The sequence below is a fragment of the Aphelocoma coerulescens genome, chromosome 4 (assembly GCF_041296385.1).
Source record: "Aphelocoma coerulescens isolate FSJ_1873_10779 chromosome 4, UR_Acoe_1.0, whole genome shotgun sequence".
Taxonomy (NCBI): Eukaryota; Metazoa; Chordata; class Aves; order Passeriformes; family Corvidae; genus Aphelocoma; species Aphelocoma coerulescens.
The window spans coordinates 52,961,961-52,979,476 of NC_091017.1; the positions used below are offsets into that span (position 1 = coordinate 52,961,961).

At 41.6% G+C, this 17,516-nt stretch overlaps 1 protein-coding gene across 2 annotated transcripts in view; it reads right to left on the reverse strand.

Moving 5' to 3' along the window:
- SLAIN2 (SLAIN motif family member 2) overlaps positions 1–5,146 on the reverse strand; it is a 39,779-nt gene extending 34,633 nt beyond the window's left edge. For both annotated transcript variants that reach the window (XM_069014166.1, XM_069014165.1), the window contains exon 1: positions 4,721–5,146. In XM_069014166.1, the coding sequence (XP_068870267.1) occupies positions 4,721–5,079 (359 nt within the window). In that variant the 5' untranslated portion in view covers positions 5,080–5,146. The remainder of the gene's footprint in view (positions 1–4,720) is intronic.
- Between the last annotated feature and the right edge of the window lie 12,370 nt (positions 5,147–17,516).

The following is a 17,516-nucleotide window of genomic DNA, read 5'->3' on the forward strand; positions in this document are numbered from 1 at the left end:
GTTCTTCCTCAGGATTCTTCCTCCAGTCCTCAAATATGTTTCACAACAAACACGGATATCTCAAAGACAATAACCAAATTATTATTTAATCTTACCAGTTGTTTTTTTTGATAAAACTGGCAACTTCCATAATCCTTGGTTTTCCTACATGCTTCTTTTCATATCATCTTCTTAGTTTGTGAAGACATTATCTGAATTTGGTTAAATCCCAACAACTTTAAATCAACTTGACATTTTATCTGCCATAAAATGAAAAGCATCCATTTCTCTTTTACTTACACCATGGAGCAGAAATTGATCAGAACCTGTCTGACTTCCAAGGGGCCTAAACCACATTAATCCAATTAAATGTAGCAGTTGAACAGGAAATGTTGCAATGTAATTTCAGCAATAGGATTTCATTCAGGTAGAGCTCTATCCTAAAATAGTCATGCTATACTTTACCAGCTCACTATGGCAAACCAGGATTCCAAAACAATGTTAGTGCTCAAGGGACATCAAGCAATATGAGATGGAAGACAATCATTACAGATGACAATCATGTATCTCAAACAGGCCCTTAGCCAACTAACGGTAATGGATGGCTAGAATGGAAACATACACTTACTATAAACAGGCGCAAATTAGAAATAGCTGCTGAATGAGAGTGTAATAGTGAAAGCATGTGCCTTCCATTTTAACTAGTCAGGATACACAACCAACCTGAGGTCTTAAAAAACACTGAAACTATTACTTTGAACTACTTAGTTAGTATAAAAAACCCACCGATAATTTCATTTTAAATACACAATAACTGCCTCTTGTTTGTAAATGAGGTCAGTCAACTGTCAGCTATTTTAACTCTGCCAAGGAGACTTTATGCTGACATGAAAACATGTGCTAGGTTAGTTTTTATAGCACTATCATTTAAAGAGGACACAATTGTTCTGAAGTTTCCTGAGCAATTGCATGCACAAAATAGAGACACAGCAAGCTCTATACTCTTATGCACAGGCTGCAAGTAATTTTTGAAGAAAAGCACTGCATGTTTTGCTCACATTTAAAACAAAACTCCTCAGAAAGCTTAGGTGAGTGACCATGTAACAAGTTACCACAAAGGAAGTTACAGCGGATTCACAACACATTAACTAATCTACAGTAATTGCCCACGTGTGCACACTTATCCTGCAATAAAATCAAGACAGCTCTCTTTTTAAAAACAGCACAGCAAGCCACCCTGCACACTGTTACCCAGATGTCTCCAACATGATGCACATCCACACCCAACCTTACCCAGCAAGTCAGGCAAGGAGGTGCACACCACTTCTCTGAAGATTTCTCCACTCTGGGCGCCCCTCTGCCCTTTTATCTTTTCAATTAATTAGTAAGAAAAGACCCGTTCAGATTGAAATTTGAAAAAAAATTAAATTTGATCCAATCTGGTTTAAGAACAGCCAAATAGGAACACCCGATTATGAATGTTGCTGATAACTTGAGGAAATAATCAGCAGGCCTAAAGCAAAGTCTCCATGGGCCTGTGTAGAGCTCAGTACAGTGTGCAAGTACAGATCTGCCCATCTGCAACCCTCAGTACCTTATCAGGAAGAAAGTTTCAGCACATTAAACAGTATTCAGAAGCATATGGACAAGAAACTCAATCTAAATTCACTGAAATATTTTTAATAACTTACCACATACATTACACATTGAAGATTGTCTCATGCTAAAGTGTTTAAAATTAAAGCATATCTGAATTTAAGTAACCACAAAGAAAAACAAGCAAAAATACAAACAGCCCCAAAGTTCACTAATACTGTAATGCTGTTTTAATAGCTAAAGCTCCTATTAAAACAGTAGTGCCAAAGTTCCTTTGCTTGTTTGATAGCTGTACCTTCTCCTTTACTTTTTCACTTTACACTTCTCTTCTGTATACTTATCTAAATGCATTTAAAGAATTATAAGCTAAAAGCAAGCTGATCAACTCTACAATGTAGATTTAAAGAAACATGTGACATTTCAGTATCAACTTCAATCACAGTATCAAGTGTTCTGTCTTAAATTCACAGCCACTAATGTGAGCATTAAATGTAAAACAATGTAATTTTAACAGTTAAGAAAATTCTTCTGCCATGACAAGGCTGCAGACAATTTCATAATGGGGTATGAAAATGTCTTTATTTTACAAAACAGAAAAGAACAGAGATAACCAGCACCCTTTACCACCTATTATTGCCCACAGCAAGGCCCTTCTGAAATCAAAAGTAAAGACAAATCTAAACTTCTCTATAGAGACAAGCAAAACAGGTAAGATGAATCACTTTTTTATGAACAATGATTTAAATTTAGTTTCTTTCTGCAAGAGGTTTCCTCAGCTGCTAAGAGGTCTTTGATTTTTACAGTGTATAATCCCATATTTTAAGCAGGATTTTGGGTTAAGCAGTAGCGATCCAAAACCATTTGAACCTCAAAGAGTTCATATGAGGCTTAAATTTCATCGAGTACATTCACCCTTTCAGTTGATTGAATTACTTTATGAGTGACCTTGCATAACCAAGGCTTTAGGAGCAGGATCTTTATGAAACAGTTTAAGGGAAATCCACTTATTCACATCAACCTCTCCTATCTTCACAGGCTTGCTTCTTTTTGATTGCTCCACTAGCCCTCTGAAAATTTCAAACTTCATTAAGAGCAATAACCTTCATTAATCAAATGCATAAATACAAAGTCATTTTACCTTCATAAGAAAATAAAAGAGGTTGGACTATTTAGTGTCTCAACAGTTGAATTAGAAGGTGTTTAGAAATTCCAAGAGCTTGATTTCCATTTTTATTAAGCACTTCGGAACAAAAATCTTCAAACTAGCCAAACTATGTTTATCATTAACTGCATGTAAAACCACAGCAGGAAAACACAATTTTTTAAAATTACATATCCATATTTTGTCATACGTATGGCAATAAGTAAATTTTTACAATTTCTCTTTTTTTGTTTCATGCATTTGTGTCTCTGTCAGTGTCACATGTCTGAGATTGAAAATTACCTGCTAAAACATTTTAGCTTTACAGGTGCCAAAATATTAGTAAAGGAATGAAGACGTGCAAAAGACTGCCTCTAAGTCTTGCTGTCTTTTGAGGACTAGAACTTGCACAGAAACACGATGGTGCCACAATAACTGGCAGCCAAACACCTGACACCAGCAAGGGCAGTGCTCAGGCAACCATGTGGCTGCCCCGTGAGTGCCCAGAACTGCGTCAACAAAAACACACAGCACTTATGCCACCACCGTCACCATACGCTCTGTTGGGACATTAACTTTTACTCAGGAGACCCATTATGTTGCCCCTGATTTAGGATGAATAGATAAAACAGTAACATCTCTTGCCAGTAGAATTCATGTAATTTACAAATTCGGCCATCCCAGCCCAAACATGCTGTGCAAATTTACCCTATTCTATTTCCATCGAGGGCTGTAAGCCAGTAGATTACAAGGCATACAGTGAGAAATAAGAGTAGCTGCCTTGCACAGACTCATCTTCTGGGAGATGATGCCTTGTGTTAATTTAGTGTTGGATGAGAATAAACTTATGCTCTCATACTTCTCCAGTGGGTCAGGCTGAATGTCAGGCAAATGACTTCTCCAAGGAAGTGCACACACTGTCTCCTCCCTGAACAACTAAAACATTGCTCATGCATGGAATCATTCCAGCATTCTTAAAGGCGTTTCTAAATCTGAAAGACATTTTTGTTTGTTTTGTAAATTTATCTGCATGTTTGCTTCCAAAGACCTTTGTAGATGGACCTACAACCAGTTCTGCCGCAAGTCAGTTTGCCTGTGTTACACTTTTTGTCCCTGCACATGCTTCCCTTGCATTTTTCCATTGACACGGTGTTGACACGGTGCTCCTCCCCACTATTTCTCCTGCAGCTCTAAGGCTGCTCCTCAACAACTGTCATAGGAAACTTCAGAACGACAGCTGGAGACAGCGCGATGTTTGGAGAGACTGAGTCTTCTTGATTCTCAGTGGAAGCTCATCCAAGTGTAATAATGACAAGGCAAACAGCCACCTGCAGCTGTTTCTGCTGGAGCAGCAGGGTAAGCCGTCCATTTAGAACGAGGAACCACCTAAGGGAAACCGTGATCCTACATCATTAGCAATAAATTGGAACACCTAAGGGCAACACGTCTGTGAGATAAAAAAGTGTTACATTTGCTGTCTTTACAACTGAAAGAAATTGAGACATAAAACATACGTGATGCATGTCTGAAGTCTAACAGTACAGTTAGTGTACGGTGTGGGCTAATTCTGAACTACCCTAGAAAATTCCCCACGTTTCTCAACGCCTCCCCACCTCCTGCACTCGCGGAAACACTGACGTGAGATTTTGCGGCAGCACTGGAGCCCGCTCGATGTCCGCGGGCCCCGATGTAACGCTCCCACCGCGGCCGAACAGCAGCGCAGGGCCGCGGGCCTCCGGTGAGCTCCAATATCGTGTGCAGAAAGCGAAACACCCTTCCCCGGCAGGCTTCGGTACGTATCGCAGAGCTCATTAAGCCCTTCACCCAGCCCAGAGGGCGAGGCTGCGTCCGCACACAAAGCCCCGAGACCCCCCTCCGACATCACACACGCGCCTGGAAACAGCCCCTTCCCCCCAGGCACGGCGGGGGAAGGGGGACGCGCAGCCCTGCCCGCCTCCTCACCAACCCTCCCCCGCCCCATCCCCACCCCGGCCGCCTCCTCACCAGCCGGTCTCGTCCTCATCGCAGCCGGCCAGCCGCTCCAGCTCCTCCGGCCTGAGTACTGCCGCGTCGTCCAGGAGGCCATTGCCGCCGCTGCCCCTATCGCCGCCGCCGGGCTCCTCGGGGAGCGAACACCGGGCGGCGGCCCTGGGGCTGAGGCAGCGGCCGTCGAGCGACGGGGAGGCGGCGGGGGGAGGCGAGGAGGGCCCGGCGCTCGGCAGGCGCTTGGGGCTGGCGGGGGCGGCGGGTAGGGCGCCGTGACGGTTGCGGAGCTGCTCATTCTGCTTCTCTAGCTTCTTCACCAGCTCCTGAAGCTTCCGCACCTCCGCGTCTGCGTTCACGCCCGAGCCGACGTCCTCCATGGCGGCCGCCGGCAGAGCGGCGGCTGCGCGGGGAGAGGCGGCCGTGCCGCCCCGTCTACGCGGCCGGGCGGCCGGCGGCGGGGCAGGGCCGGGGCGGGGCGCAGGACGCACATCCGCCGCCGCCATGTCACCGCCTCCTGGCTGGGCCGCCGGAACCGCCGCCCCTCGCGCAGCCTGCCCCGGGCGGCACTGCGCGGAGCGGCGCGGAGTGGGGCGGCACAGAACGGCGTGCGATGCCATAGCATGGCGGCGGGTCGCCGCCCCGGCAGCGGGAGGCCGTGACTCAGCCCCGCTCGGCGCCGTCCGACGGGCTCTTGCGGCAGCCTCGCTCCTGAGGGAGCAGCCTGGTCTGGCCTGACATCCAGTGTCTTGGGGACCAGACAGGAGTTGTATGGGAAGCCCCAGAATACCGTCTAAAAATGTTCAAAACCTCTAAACAATACAAGGTGTGCCCCTGGTCCAAGGCCTAGGCGATGGTGTTGGGCCTACTGTGTGTGACAGATGTGTGAACTGAACTTCCCTTGAGTCTTTAATTTTGTATAAATATATGCATATTCATGTAAAGATTGTGGTGGTTTTGCCATCTATAGCAAAACTTAACACCTTTAGTTTGAAGTAATTAGTGGGACTTTGGGATTTGTCACAGAATCACAGAATGGGTAAGGTTGGACGGGACCATGGTCATTGTTCTGGTCCAACCTCCGTGCTCAAGCAGGGTCATCCTAGAGCACAGGGCACAGGATTGTGTTCACTGGGCAATGTGTTCCAGTAAAGAAGTTCTTCATAATCAGGTGGAACTTGCTGTGCATTACTTTCTGCCCATTGCCTGTTGTCCTGTTTCTTGGGATGTTTTGTGTCTTGTGACAAAATGTCTCCAAATTTCATCAGCTGGTAGGTATTGTGGGGATGCTCTGCATTCCCCTTCCCTGAGCCACTGAGACAGTGTCCTTAGTGCCATCCTTTCACAATTTTTTCCTCTTCCCAAATTCCGTCGACTCAACAGCATCATATTGGAGCCTGCTTTTGCTGGGGAGAGGAAGAACACCAGCAAGTGGACCAGAGGATAGCTGGAGTCTGCAGGAGATGACACTGCAGTGAATAGTTTTTACCATGCTCAGGAAGGGAAGAAGGAAAATGAGACGGGTCCTCAGACCTGCGGGATGTGCTGAGAAGGTGCAACATTTAGGGGCAGTAAATGCTACACAATCTGGGTTGTGTTAGGTATGGTGCATGGACTGCTGGCATGTTGAGACTCCCAGGCATGAGTTTACAGCATCCTTACCAGACTGGGTCACTTCCTTGCCTTATGCAACACTCTCCCCTTATACACTCAAAGATTACATTCTCCATATGTACAGCATTATTTGAGGATTTATGCTGGGGTGGTTTTCCACTGTTGCTCTTAGCTTCTCAGCAGAATCCAGGCCTTTGATCCATAAATGCAATTTATATCATTGTTTTCCCAAAACAATTATCACCTTAAGTGTTTAACTGTATTAAAATACTTCAGGGCTGGTATCTTTCAACAAAGCAATTTAAATTACTCTTATGGTAATGTCTTCATTATCTGCAAGTGAAACAAACTCCCTGCAGGTGTGTGTGGACAAAGGGGGAGGAAAGTGAGAAATAAGTTTCAGAAAAAACTTTCAGAGCTGCTGAATCATCTATTTTTACAAAGAGTAAGGGCAGTAGAGATGAACAAATGGAGTCACTGCTTAATAGTCACCCTAGCCTGTGCTTTGAATAGCAAGAACCATGATTCTGCTTTCTCATTCATTCTTGTGCTGTGAGTGCCCTTCTCATGTGCTGGGAATTGAAGAGCAGCAAGGCTTGGAGCATAAGCTTCCTATGAAATATCAGGCCAATAATAGACTTTGATGACCTTTTTGGTCATCAGATTCCAAGCTTGCACTGGCCAGATGTGAGACCACACCCAAGCAGAGGTCCCTGGGTGATTATAAACAAATAGTATTAATTGTATCTATAGTAATGCCACAAAAATGAAACCTTTCCACTGCATCACAAGAGCAAGAGAAATTCCTCTGCATGTGAAATTAGTTCTGTTGCAGAGCTTTTTGTGAACAGCTGCGATTGCACCCACACTGTCTCTTCCCTTTCCTCAGAGAGGGAGGTGAAAAGCAGCCTTTCCACAGCACTATTTTTGAGATCTCAGGACATGCATGGTACTTCTTTTGTCTGACTTGGGGTAGTTTCTAAACTCATGGGATGAGAGGAAATGAGGAGCACTCTCTCCTAAGGAAAGGAAGTCTGAGCAACGCTCTCGTGTCACTCAGATAATTCAATGCACATCCTTCTGACAAGTGGTTCCTAGTAAAAGGCCACCAGGAGCCTTGTTTTGCTGACCTTTGAGCTCTCTAGCATGGACAGCCCTATGGTTAGTTTCTCACAGCTGTGATTTGCTGAATTGTTGTCTTTACATCTGTCAAAACTTTTAGAATCTGACTTTGAAACCTTGATTTCACTTGTCACCTGGGAGGACAATCCCTCAGGGGGAATAGTTCATGAAGATGGGCAGATGCATGGCGGGAAGTTAATATTTGTTGCAAATACTTAACTTGATGCCTGGAGAACCGGACTGGTTTTTAAGCAGCTTTGTTTATTCTCTTGCAGAAGGGTTGTTGCCTGCCAGACTTCTCAAAGGAGGTGTTCAACAGGCCCACATGTTTGTGTTAGGCAGTGTTTAGCTAAACGTTTGACAAAATATAAAGTATTGTTTATCATTACAATATATAGTGTGTGCAGACATTGAATACAGACATTGAATATGTTCCTGTCATAGTATGTCCCTTTCAGGATTAAAGTCAGAACTGTTCGACTGGTTCTACTAAAGAACCAACATTGTAACTTCAGTTACTTGTACAAGATATCTCTGAGTATATCAGGCTCATCAGTGGTGAGACAACATGTTTAGCCCTTTAGATTGGACTTTGGAAACTCAGAAATGCACTCAGTGTCTCAGTACCCATCCTCTAAAAACTGTAAACATCAGTGAGGTGTGCATAAATACACTTAAAAAGTCTTTATAAATAATTTTTAAAAGGTATTTTCTGCTGACGATGTCATGGCGGAGAGACCCACAATCAGTACATCGGTCTCCTTATCAAGTTACAAGCCTGCCTGAAGGGCAGGCAAAATTCCAGCTAGGTTCTGCTGTTGAAAGTACATCTATCTTTGGTATCATCAAGTAGAAAATGTAGCTCCTTGGCATGAATTTATGTGCCTGTTCTTTTTCTGCACAGAAAAAAAAGATGTTAACATTTTGACCACAACCATCTTTAAATATGTGTTTTGTGCTCTGGAGCCAGAGCAATTCTAGAATACTGGACAATCAGATTCCTAATGAGTCTGATATTCATGGTATACCATGTGGCTAGAAAGTGTATTAACAGTATGCACATCAACCTTTTTAGTTTTTTATAATTAGTTTACTGATTATCCTTTTCAAGTATTATCATCACAGTTGAGCATTGGAATAAATATTTCATATCACAAAATTTCAGAGTGGCTGAGGTTGGAAGGGACTTGGAGGTCATCTGGTTTAAGCCTCCTGCTCAAGCAAAGCCACCTGTCTGACTGTCCAGATGGCTTTTGCCTGTCTCCAAGCATGGAGACTCCACAACCTTGCTGGGCATCATGTGCCAGTGCACAGTCACCCTCAGGGTAAAAAAAAATTGTTTCCTGATGTTCTTGTGGAGCCTCCTGTGTTTCAGTTTGTGCCCACTGCCTCTGGTCCTGTCACTGGAAATAAGCTGGCTCTCTCCTCTTGGCACACGCCCTTCAGGCATTTGTATGCACTGGCAAGATCCACTTCTTCCCTACCTACCGAGCTCTCAGCATTTCTTGATAAGAGAAAGGCTCCAGTCCCTTCATTTTTGTTGCCCTTTGCTGGACTCTCTCTGCAATGTCTGGTTCTCCCTTGTACTGGGGAGCCCAGAACTGGATGCAGGACTCCAAATGTGGCCTCCTGAGTAGTAGGGAATAATCATCACTCAGCCTGCTGGCAATACTTTGTCTGAAAGAGACCAGGATACCACTCGCCTTCTTCACAGCAAGGACTTGTAGCTGGCTCACCTCTGACTTGGTGTCCACCAGGACCCTCAGTCCCTTCTCTGCCAAGCTGTTCTCCAGCTGGGTGGCCCTCAGCAGGTACTGGTGCAGGGGATTGTTCCTCCCCAGCTGCAGGACTTTGCACTTCTCCTGGATGAAGCTCATGAAGTTCTCCAGCCAGCTGAGGACCCTTTGGATGGCAACATGACTCTCTGGTGTATCAGCTGCTCCTCCCAGGGTGATGTCATCGGCAAAGTTGCTGAGGGTACACTTGGCCCCATCATCCAGGTCATTAGTGAAGACATTGAACAGGGCTGGACGCAGCTCTGACCTGTGGGGTACTGTATTAGGCACTGACCCCCAGTTAGACTTCGTGCTCTTTTTGGGCCTGGATCACTGCAGACACCTGTTATGCCTTGGTACAGTGAATTTAGGGGAAGGTTGTTTGATTCACTCTGGGCGAAGCATGGCAGAAAAAATATCAACAAGTTCAACAAAAAAACCCTTTTATTTACAAACTTTAGAAGATTAAGGGTAGAGTAAGGTACTTGGCAAATTTTAAAACAACATCTAGACAAAATAAGGCACTTCACAAACTTTAACTAAGCAATGTTAAACTTAGCCAAATTTAACTTACTCAGACACAACAAGGCACTTTCTAAGGCATTGACTGGAATTTTTTAGTCTGGCTTACAGTGCATTTTGAGAAGAAGTTAGGAGAAGAAAGAAAGAAAAGGTGAGGGAAGGGAAGATGGGAAGAAGGAAAAGAAAAAAGAAGAGAAGAAGAGAAGAGAAGAGAAGAGAAGAGAAGAGAAGAGAAGAGAAGAGAAGAGAAGAGAAGAGAAGAGAAGAGAAGAGAAGAGAAGAGAAGAGAAGAGAAGAGAAGAGAAGAGAAGAGAGCAAATTCAGTTGTGTCATGGCGTTAGCTACCAGTAGTTCATGTTTATCAATCACTTGGAAATAACTTAGTTGCTCTTTAGAAAACTGCTGAGCTCAACATACTTAATATGCTGTGGTGACACTGAAGTGTCTTAAAACATTGGGAAAGGATTTTCTGTTGTCAAGAAGATTAATGATTTATGTTCATTTGAGAGTGCAGTGATTTTAATCAGTTGGGTAACATTAAGTGAAACCTTACATGTCTCCACCCTTATGAAGCAATCTGTTCTATCATTCAAAAAAAAGTTCCTAAATTTGCTGAGAACTCTCCCAACAAGCTTTTATTAACAAGCCAATGCTGGAAGGAAAAAGCTTCATTGCACTCAAGAAGTTTTTAAAACAGTTGTCCCTCTGCACTTTATTTAGCAGGAAAAAGCACCAATTCTTCAGAATGCAAAGTAATTGGAAAGTCAGCAACTTTCAAATCTGTTGAAAATTTGAAATGCTGCATACTGGAAAAGCTAGTATGTTTTAAATGTCTTTTTGCTTATATTTACAGAAAAATTTATTGCTGAATAGGAGAGAGAGGCTATACAGATTGCATAGACAAAACTTTGCAATTAAATTAGGTTTATGCTCAGTTGATTTATTAATGGCTTGTGTTTAACAAGGCTCTGCTTCTCTCTGAAGACAGTATGCTAATACTGACAAAAGTAATTAAGATTTGCAATCAAGAAAGGAAGATGTGTGACCATGAGTAACCAAAATACTGTGTGCAAACAGTAATTCAGAATTACTGAATTTGGTAATTCAGAATTACTGAATTACCAAAGAAGCCTGAGATACTACTTTGGTACTCAGGTCTGGAGAGAAAACGAGAATATGTTATTTGGGAAGTAGCATATCACTGTATTATTAAAAACAACACCGTAATGCAACTTTTGCTCTTCCCCCCCCCCCCTTCCCTGTTCTCTTTTGAGAAAGTGTTTGGCTATTTTGCACAGTATCGAAGGTATCCATCGCCATCTAGTGACGCCACGTTGTGCCTGAGTCGGAATTGAGCACGTTACAGAGCGTTCCCAGGGAGAAGATGGTGCACAGGACTCTTGCGACCCTCTTTCAGAGGACTTGAGGTCAAGAGACCTCGCTCACGGCTTTGGTGGCTCAGGGCTCACATCCTGAGGAGGTGGCTCAGGGAGGGTACAAATTTGTGTGGAGAGTTTTTAGTGGGACATGGCTCTTGCCATGCCTGTGCAGTGGGGAGGTAGCACAGGTAATGTGTGTGCTCTGGCCTCTGCACTAATATTTTCCTGCCCACATTTTGGGAGCACTTGGAGAGGACCCCCTGCACATTCCACTGTGGAAGAAGTATTTGGAGGATGCCATGAAGTAAATCCTACAGTGCAACCAGTCCCAACACTTACTGATCTTCTTTTCTTCAAGACCAATGTTATTTATCACAGTGTCATGATTTTTTCCTTTTGGATTCTTGTATGGTAATTTTTTAATATATCAAATGAGGGCTGATTTTACTCAACAGTGGTAAAACAACAAGTAATTCATAGGACTGAGTAAAACATTCCCTCTGTGGTGTCCTGCTGCTCAAATAAACCAGCTAAACTCAGGGAAAAGCTGAATTAGCCACTGTGGCCTCTGTCAGCAAGGACAAGCAAAAGGAAAACCCCTGCAGGGAAACTAAAAGATAATTAAAATTCATTTGTTTGCCAGAGAGTGTTTCTCAAGGGTTAATTAAGTGCATACCTTTTTGCTGAACTTCACAAGAAGAACCATCATTAGATTTCCTTCTGCAAGAATATAATAGAGTTTGTGAATGAGAGGCAAATTGGGAAAATATTGTTTAGAAATCAGAGTGGAATACAAGAGCAGGCTGTGCAGGAAGGGTAGGCAGGAGACCCCCTGGAAGGGCTTGCAGGCAAATGGCCCTCTCATACTGGCTCTCAGCAAAGTCAAAGGAAAATACTCTGACCTTGATAGGACAAGTCACTCCCTAAAAGTCAGTAGGCTTGATACAGAGATTCACCTGCCCAGTTGCAGGTGGATCTTGATAAACAATTTGATGTAAAAAAACAGGACAAATGTATTCCATTATTCTCTGATTGAATTATTTGCTTCCCTTCTAATATTACCATAATATTCACCAAGTAGACTGGGATTTTTTCTTTTTCAGTAATGACTACAACAGCAAGATCATCCTTCAAAATATACAGTACAACTAATCTTATTTATTTTCATGTGGTTTTGCTTTATTTTACAGACATTTTAGAGACCATTAAACATTAGAAAAACCAACCTGATAACATGGTTTGTGTCATTATTCATACTCCTGCTTTGTATTTCCTCTGTTATTATCCCCTTCAGATTTTAGGATCTTTGTTTGGAGCAGTCATCCAGCTTTTGTTTTTAAAGTGCTTCATTTGTCACCAGTACACCTAATAGAACTACTTAAGGGGAAGTCAAGCTCTGCAGACTATAACTAGCTGAAATATTATTTTAAAATAATTCTTGGTGCTACTCAGTTGATTTGAAGTATGAGCACATAATGAGCCAGAATGGTTTAGTCAGATAACTGTGGAAGGCAACTGGCATTTCTTTAAGCCTAAAGTGCTCCAGAAATTATCTTCACCATGTATCCCAAAGGGAAAAATTATGGAATAGCAATTAACTGAGAAACCCTGAACTTTATAAAGTGAAAGAGTGAGTCTACAAGGAACAGAAAATGAAAAAATGTCTTGCCACACAAAAGGCATGTGAAAATGTCAAAAGTCAAGCCTAGGAAGAGGCTGCAAAAGAAATTTAAGCAAATAGTAAAATGTACCTCGGCCATATAAACAACAAAAAAGGAGTGGATGTCTTATAAATCATGGATGTGGTTGCAATTAAAGGTAATCAAGGTCCCACCCCAAGCTACCTGACTATTTGGCTCAGCATGAGTAATTATAATGTCGCAGTACACAGAGGTAAACCCAAAGATGTTCATGAGAATGGGTGTGGAAAGAGAAATTGTTGTGTGCAAGGTGAAACTGAAGGCTAAAGAACTCACTTGTCAAGGAGGCCCAGTAGCAGAGATAATAAATCCAGTAGTAAGGTTTTTACTAAAACAGACAACAATAGCATATGATTAAAAGGATAAAAAATAAAGTTGCAGTATTTAGGGAAAAAAGTGATGCACAAAAGTGCATTATGGTGATTTCAGTTGTCTACAAGGACTCAACATTTTGTGAAAGAAACAGATATGAAAGTAGATAAAAATTGGAGACATAGTTACCAAAGATAGATTATGACAAATCAACTTGGTATTTTTCTTTGCTAAAATACACAGTGTTTTTAGAAAATTAAATTGCAGTCAAGTAAATCCATATAGATTTCAGTAAAGTGACTTACATGGTGTTATATGGAAATCATTGTGATAATGCAGGAAAATCAGAGGAAAATGAGTCACGGTTTTAAAAGGTTAAAATTTTAGCTAAGAGTTAGAAGAAATTTGTATTGATTAAGATACAAAGTAGAAAACAAAAGATAAGTTAATGATTATTAGATGCCTAAGCTAGAGTTAAGTGATGTATTATTTGCCATTATATTTTTGTTTTAAGTTTTGCTTATAGAAGGAAACAGAATAAATGAACTGTCATCAAAACAAATTGAAACTAATAGAACCAAGAACAGCATCTGGGTTTCATAATAATTAATCAAAAGTAGGAGATCTTGGGCTGCACCAAGAGGTCATGAAGGCCTGCCAACAGTAAGAAGGTAAAAAGGTCAGTGTGAGGAAGATATTCCTGACTTATCTTTCAGGACCACTGACCCAATTCAAGAGAGAAACTGCGCACGCGTGAAAGACTGATGATCTCATTTTAATACAAAGGAGGATGGGAGGTGCTGGGGTCATGCATATGTAGAAGGTGTAAAACTTTGAGTAAGAAATAGAGAACGAAGAACCTTGTACTTCCCTGGCATGTCTTTAGGACACTACTCCCATGCCGCCCACCAGTGCCTGAATAAACACACCACTTTCTAACTTTAATTAGTAAGAGGGTCTTTTGTCCGTGGATATCAAGATTTAACAAATCAAAAGAAACCAGCCAAAGAACAACAGCGATTACTGTACTTAGAGGAAACTGCTCTGGTTATAGGGGATGATTTGTATAACTGGATTAGGGACTGACTGTATTTATCATTTCTGTTAATGGCTATGTCCAAAGAAAAGAAATATTTAATGAAATACACTTGTGACCGAAAGAAAATATCTGGACTGAACTGCTGTAAAACAAGTCTCAATTAACAGAAGTCTAAAGCAACAAAGATAAGGTACTTAAAAGACTGGGAGGAATTTCTTCAGAAACTACAGGTTCATCAGCTGCTGAATAAAAATGAAGAGAAAACCCTGGCTGGAAGTATTCATGCAACTGTTTAAGCTGAGACCTTACGGAGAGTACTCAGAACATGTCTGTCACAGTGAAGAAAGATTAATACACAGTCAGAGAAGTTTAGGAGAGAAACCTTAAAATGGCCAAGGAAATAGTGATACCTTCAGTGTAGGTCAGAGGTGTCTTGTTTGGCTCAACCAGATGAAACCAGATGTGGTTTCTGAGAGCAACAAGAGTAAACACTGGGGAGGAAGAACTGTGCAAGTCAAAGAACAGTGCTCCACAAACATGTTTCCCAGCTTCCTCCACATTCAAGTTGCAATTCTACACAGTCTGAACATTCCCAGTGCAAACAATACATTAACAAGCAATACACTGATGGTTTGCTGTAACCAAAAACTGATCTTATACTCCCTATTTATTCCTATTATCAGTGGGAATGAAAAGCTTGCAGCATCGGGTTCCCTCAGGTCCCTTTGTAATTCAGGTAAGCTGCAAAATTTACAAGATTCAGTGTTGGGTTTTGTTCTTGCATGTAATAATTATGAGTGTCAGTACACATACTACATTGCAAGTGTTCACTGACGTATTTCTCTGTATACATATATATGTTTTTGACTTCAATCAAAATTTTAAGCTGAGGTATTAGAATATGACAAGTAAAATAGCAATAGAACTATTCTACCTTGTTGCTAGGTAGAATATAAAAATTTTAATACTTTAAAACAATTATATTTCCTCCCAAAATTAAAAAGGAGAAATAATATCTGAACACGTAGTTACCATCATGGAAAATCTATTCATTGAGGGCTTGACAATAATAAGCACAGCAGAATATGTACATTTTATTAGAAGTTACCTTCTGTATGAATCCTTCTCTGTAAAAATCCCTGGCCCCTTGCAGTATCGTACTTTGTATACATGCAGTTTAACTGATTTTATCATTTTCAGCTTGAAACAATCTTTGGAGTGAGCTGTGACCTTCTAAAAGCCTTTGTTGCTTGGTGGAAAGGCTGAGTCACTTGTTGTAAAGGATTTATGGAGGATGCAAAATCAAAAGAATATATGGGACACATTCAGCCAAGGTGGCTGAAGTCAGGGGTGTTCTAGAGCTAAATATGAGTCACATTTAGGCTTCCTCCAGGAGAAGGGAACTGTTTTGGGCTGAGGCATATTGCCCCCATCACAACCAAGCCTGCACATTAGGGCATGGTAGGACTCTGGTGTCTGGCTCAATAAGAAACATTTTGCACTTCCTTTATTAACAGGTCTGAACCTGTTCCACTGCTGCACAATTCTTGAAGTACAGAAAGCCCTACATAAAAGCTAAGCTATATTCAGACCTCAGAAGATGTGCCAAAATGACAAAAGTCAACCCTTAGTGGAAAGTTCAGAGTAGAGGGAAAATTAAAAGGCCTCTTATTTTTAACCGAGAATGTAGCAGTTTGTCTCAATTTCCCAGCTCAAACAATGTGGCAGGCTGGCAAGAGTGGGATATTTTCTATGGGCTCAGTTCCTGGTATTGTTTGCAAGCCAAATGTGAGGGTAGATAGTAATGCGTCAGCCCACTCGTAGTCATGGCACAGGCATCTCCTATGAGTGACAGGCCTGGGTACTAGAACAAACAAACACATGAGGCAAGGGACTTAAAAACTTCTTCCTTTCTCGTAAGCATTTTGGCAAGAAAATTTTGAGAAAAGCGTTAAGGTTTGTCCAATGTCCAAGTAATGTAATTATTATTATTTAAAAAAAAAAAAAAAGCTTTCAATGCTCTTGACAATTGATTTTTTCCCTAAGAATTAAGTGATAGCTAAATAGTTCTCTGAAAATATTGGAATCAGAATCTGAAGTTCTCTTGGGGATTGGGTGTGATAGCCTTCTAATCAATGTGGTTCCGCTGCATCTTATAATTACATCAGTGTAACATGGTTATATACACAGTGATACAAACCTCTCAGAAACAGAGAAAAAATATTCTTTTCTCCTGAGAGAGAAAAGGTGCTTGCGTTTTTGCTTGTTTTCTAACCTTACTCAGTCTACATAACACTTTCCATACAAGCTAAAATTACACATTGACAGCTACTTTTCCATAGTATATTCTAGTTAAACAAACCACATCTTCACACAAAATTTCCTTTCAGCATTTTCCCTATAAATTTGGTATAACTCCACTAAAATTAGATATGAAATTCCAGTTTTGCTGAGATCAGATTCTATTCACTGAGCACCCATGTTAATTGGTTAAATTTTGCTTTGCCACCTGTATCTAAAGGCTAAACTTGCTTTTGAACATTAAGAGTTGGCTCTTCAAGCAGGCTTACTGTTTCCTTAGCAGCAGCACGTGCTAAACCACATATGATGTGTCTGAGACTGCCCTGCAGTGTCACCTAGCCAGAGTTTTTCCCATGGCTCCTGGTAGCTGCATGCTTCAGACAGTCCACATACTAATCCCCATCCTTGTCTTTTTAGATAGTTGTTCTTTGTACCAGTACTGGCAAAGAATTTCAGTGTGCTCCTTAGCTGACCCTGGATATCAGGTAAAATGTGCAAATGAATGAAGACTCTTTATGTTCTTTTCCACGTTATATATTCACATTACTTTCCTGTCATGTTAATACATTAGCACATTAAGCCACCACTCAAATCAGGCTGCACTGTGCTGAAGACAGAGACCTGTTTTTAATAACTAACTCCCTTGGTTGTGTCAAGTTGCACTGCAGGATTACACCATAGCACAGAGAAAGAGGAAAGGAAGGTTTGACAGATGTGTGTGGTTATATGATTTTACCAAACATTCCAGCAGGCCCACCACTTATTAAAGAAGTTTCATAAGCTCTTTTGCAAGTTTATGGGTCTTCTAGCTTTAGAGAGGTGTATACATGGATTTTTGAAGGCTATCTTAGCCTGATACGTACTTCTTTTACCTTTTGTTCATTAAATCAATAACTCTATTAGTGTTCCTTGCAAAGTCTTCTGAGTTTTACTCCTGGTATTTCAATAACCTGACTGTTTGATAAACTATTTCCACAGTTTCTCTTTCCTGTACGGAGTTAGCATTCATTTCTGACTCCTGCCTAGACTGTGGATATGAAAATCCCAAAATGT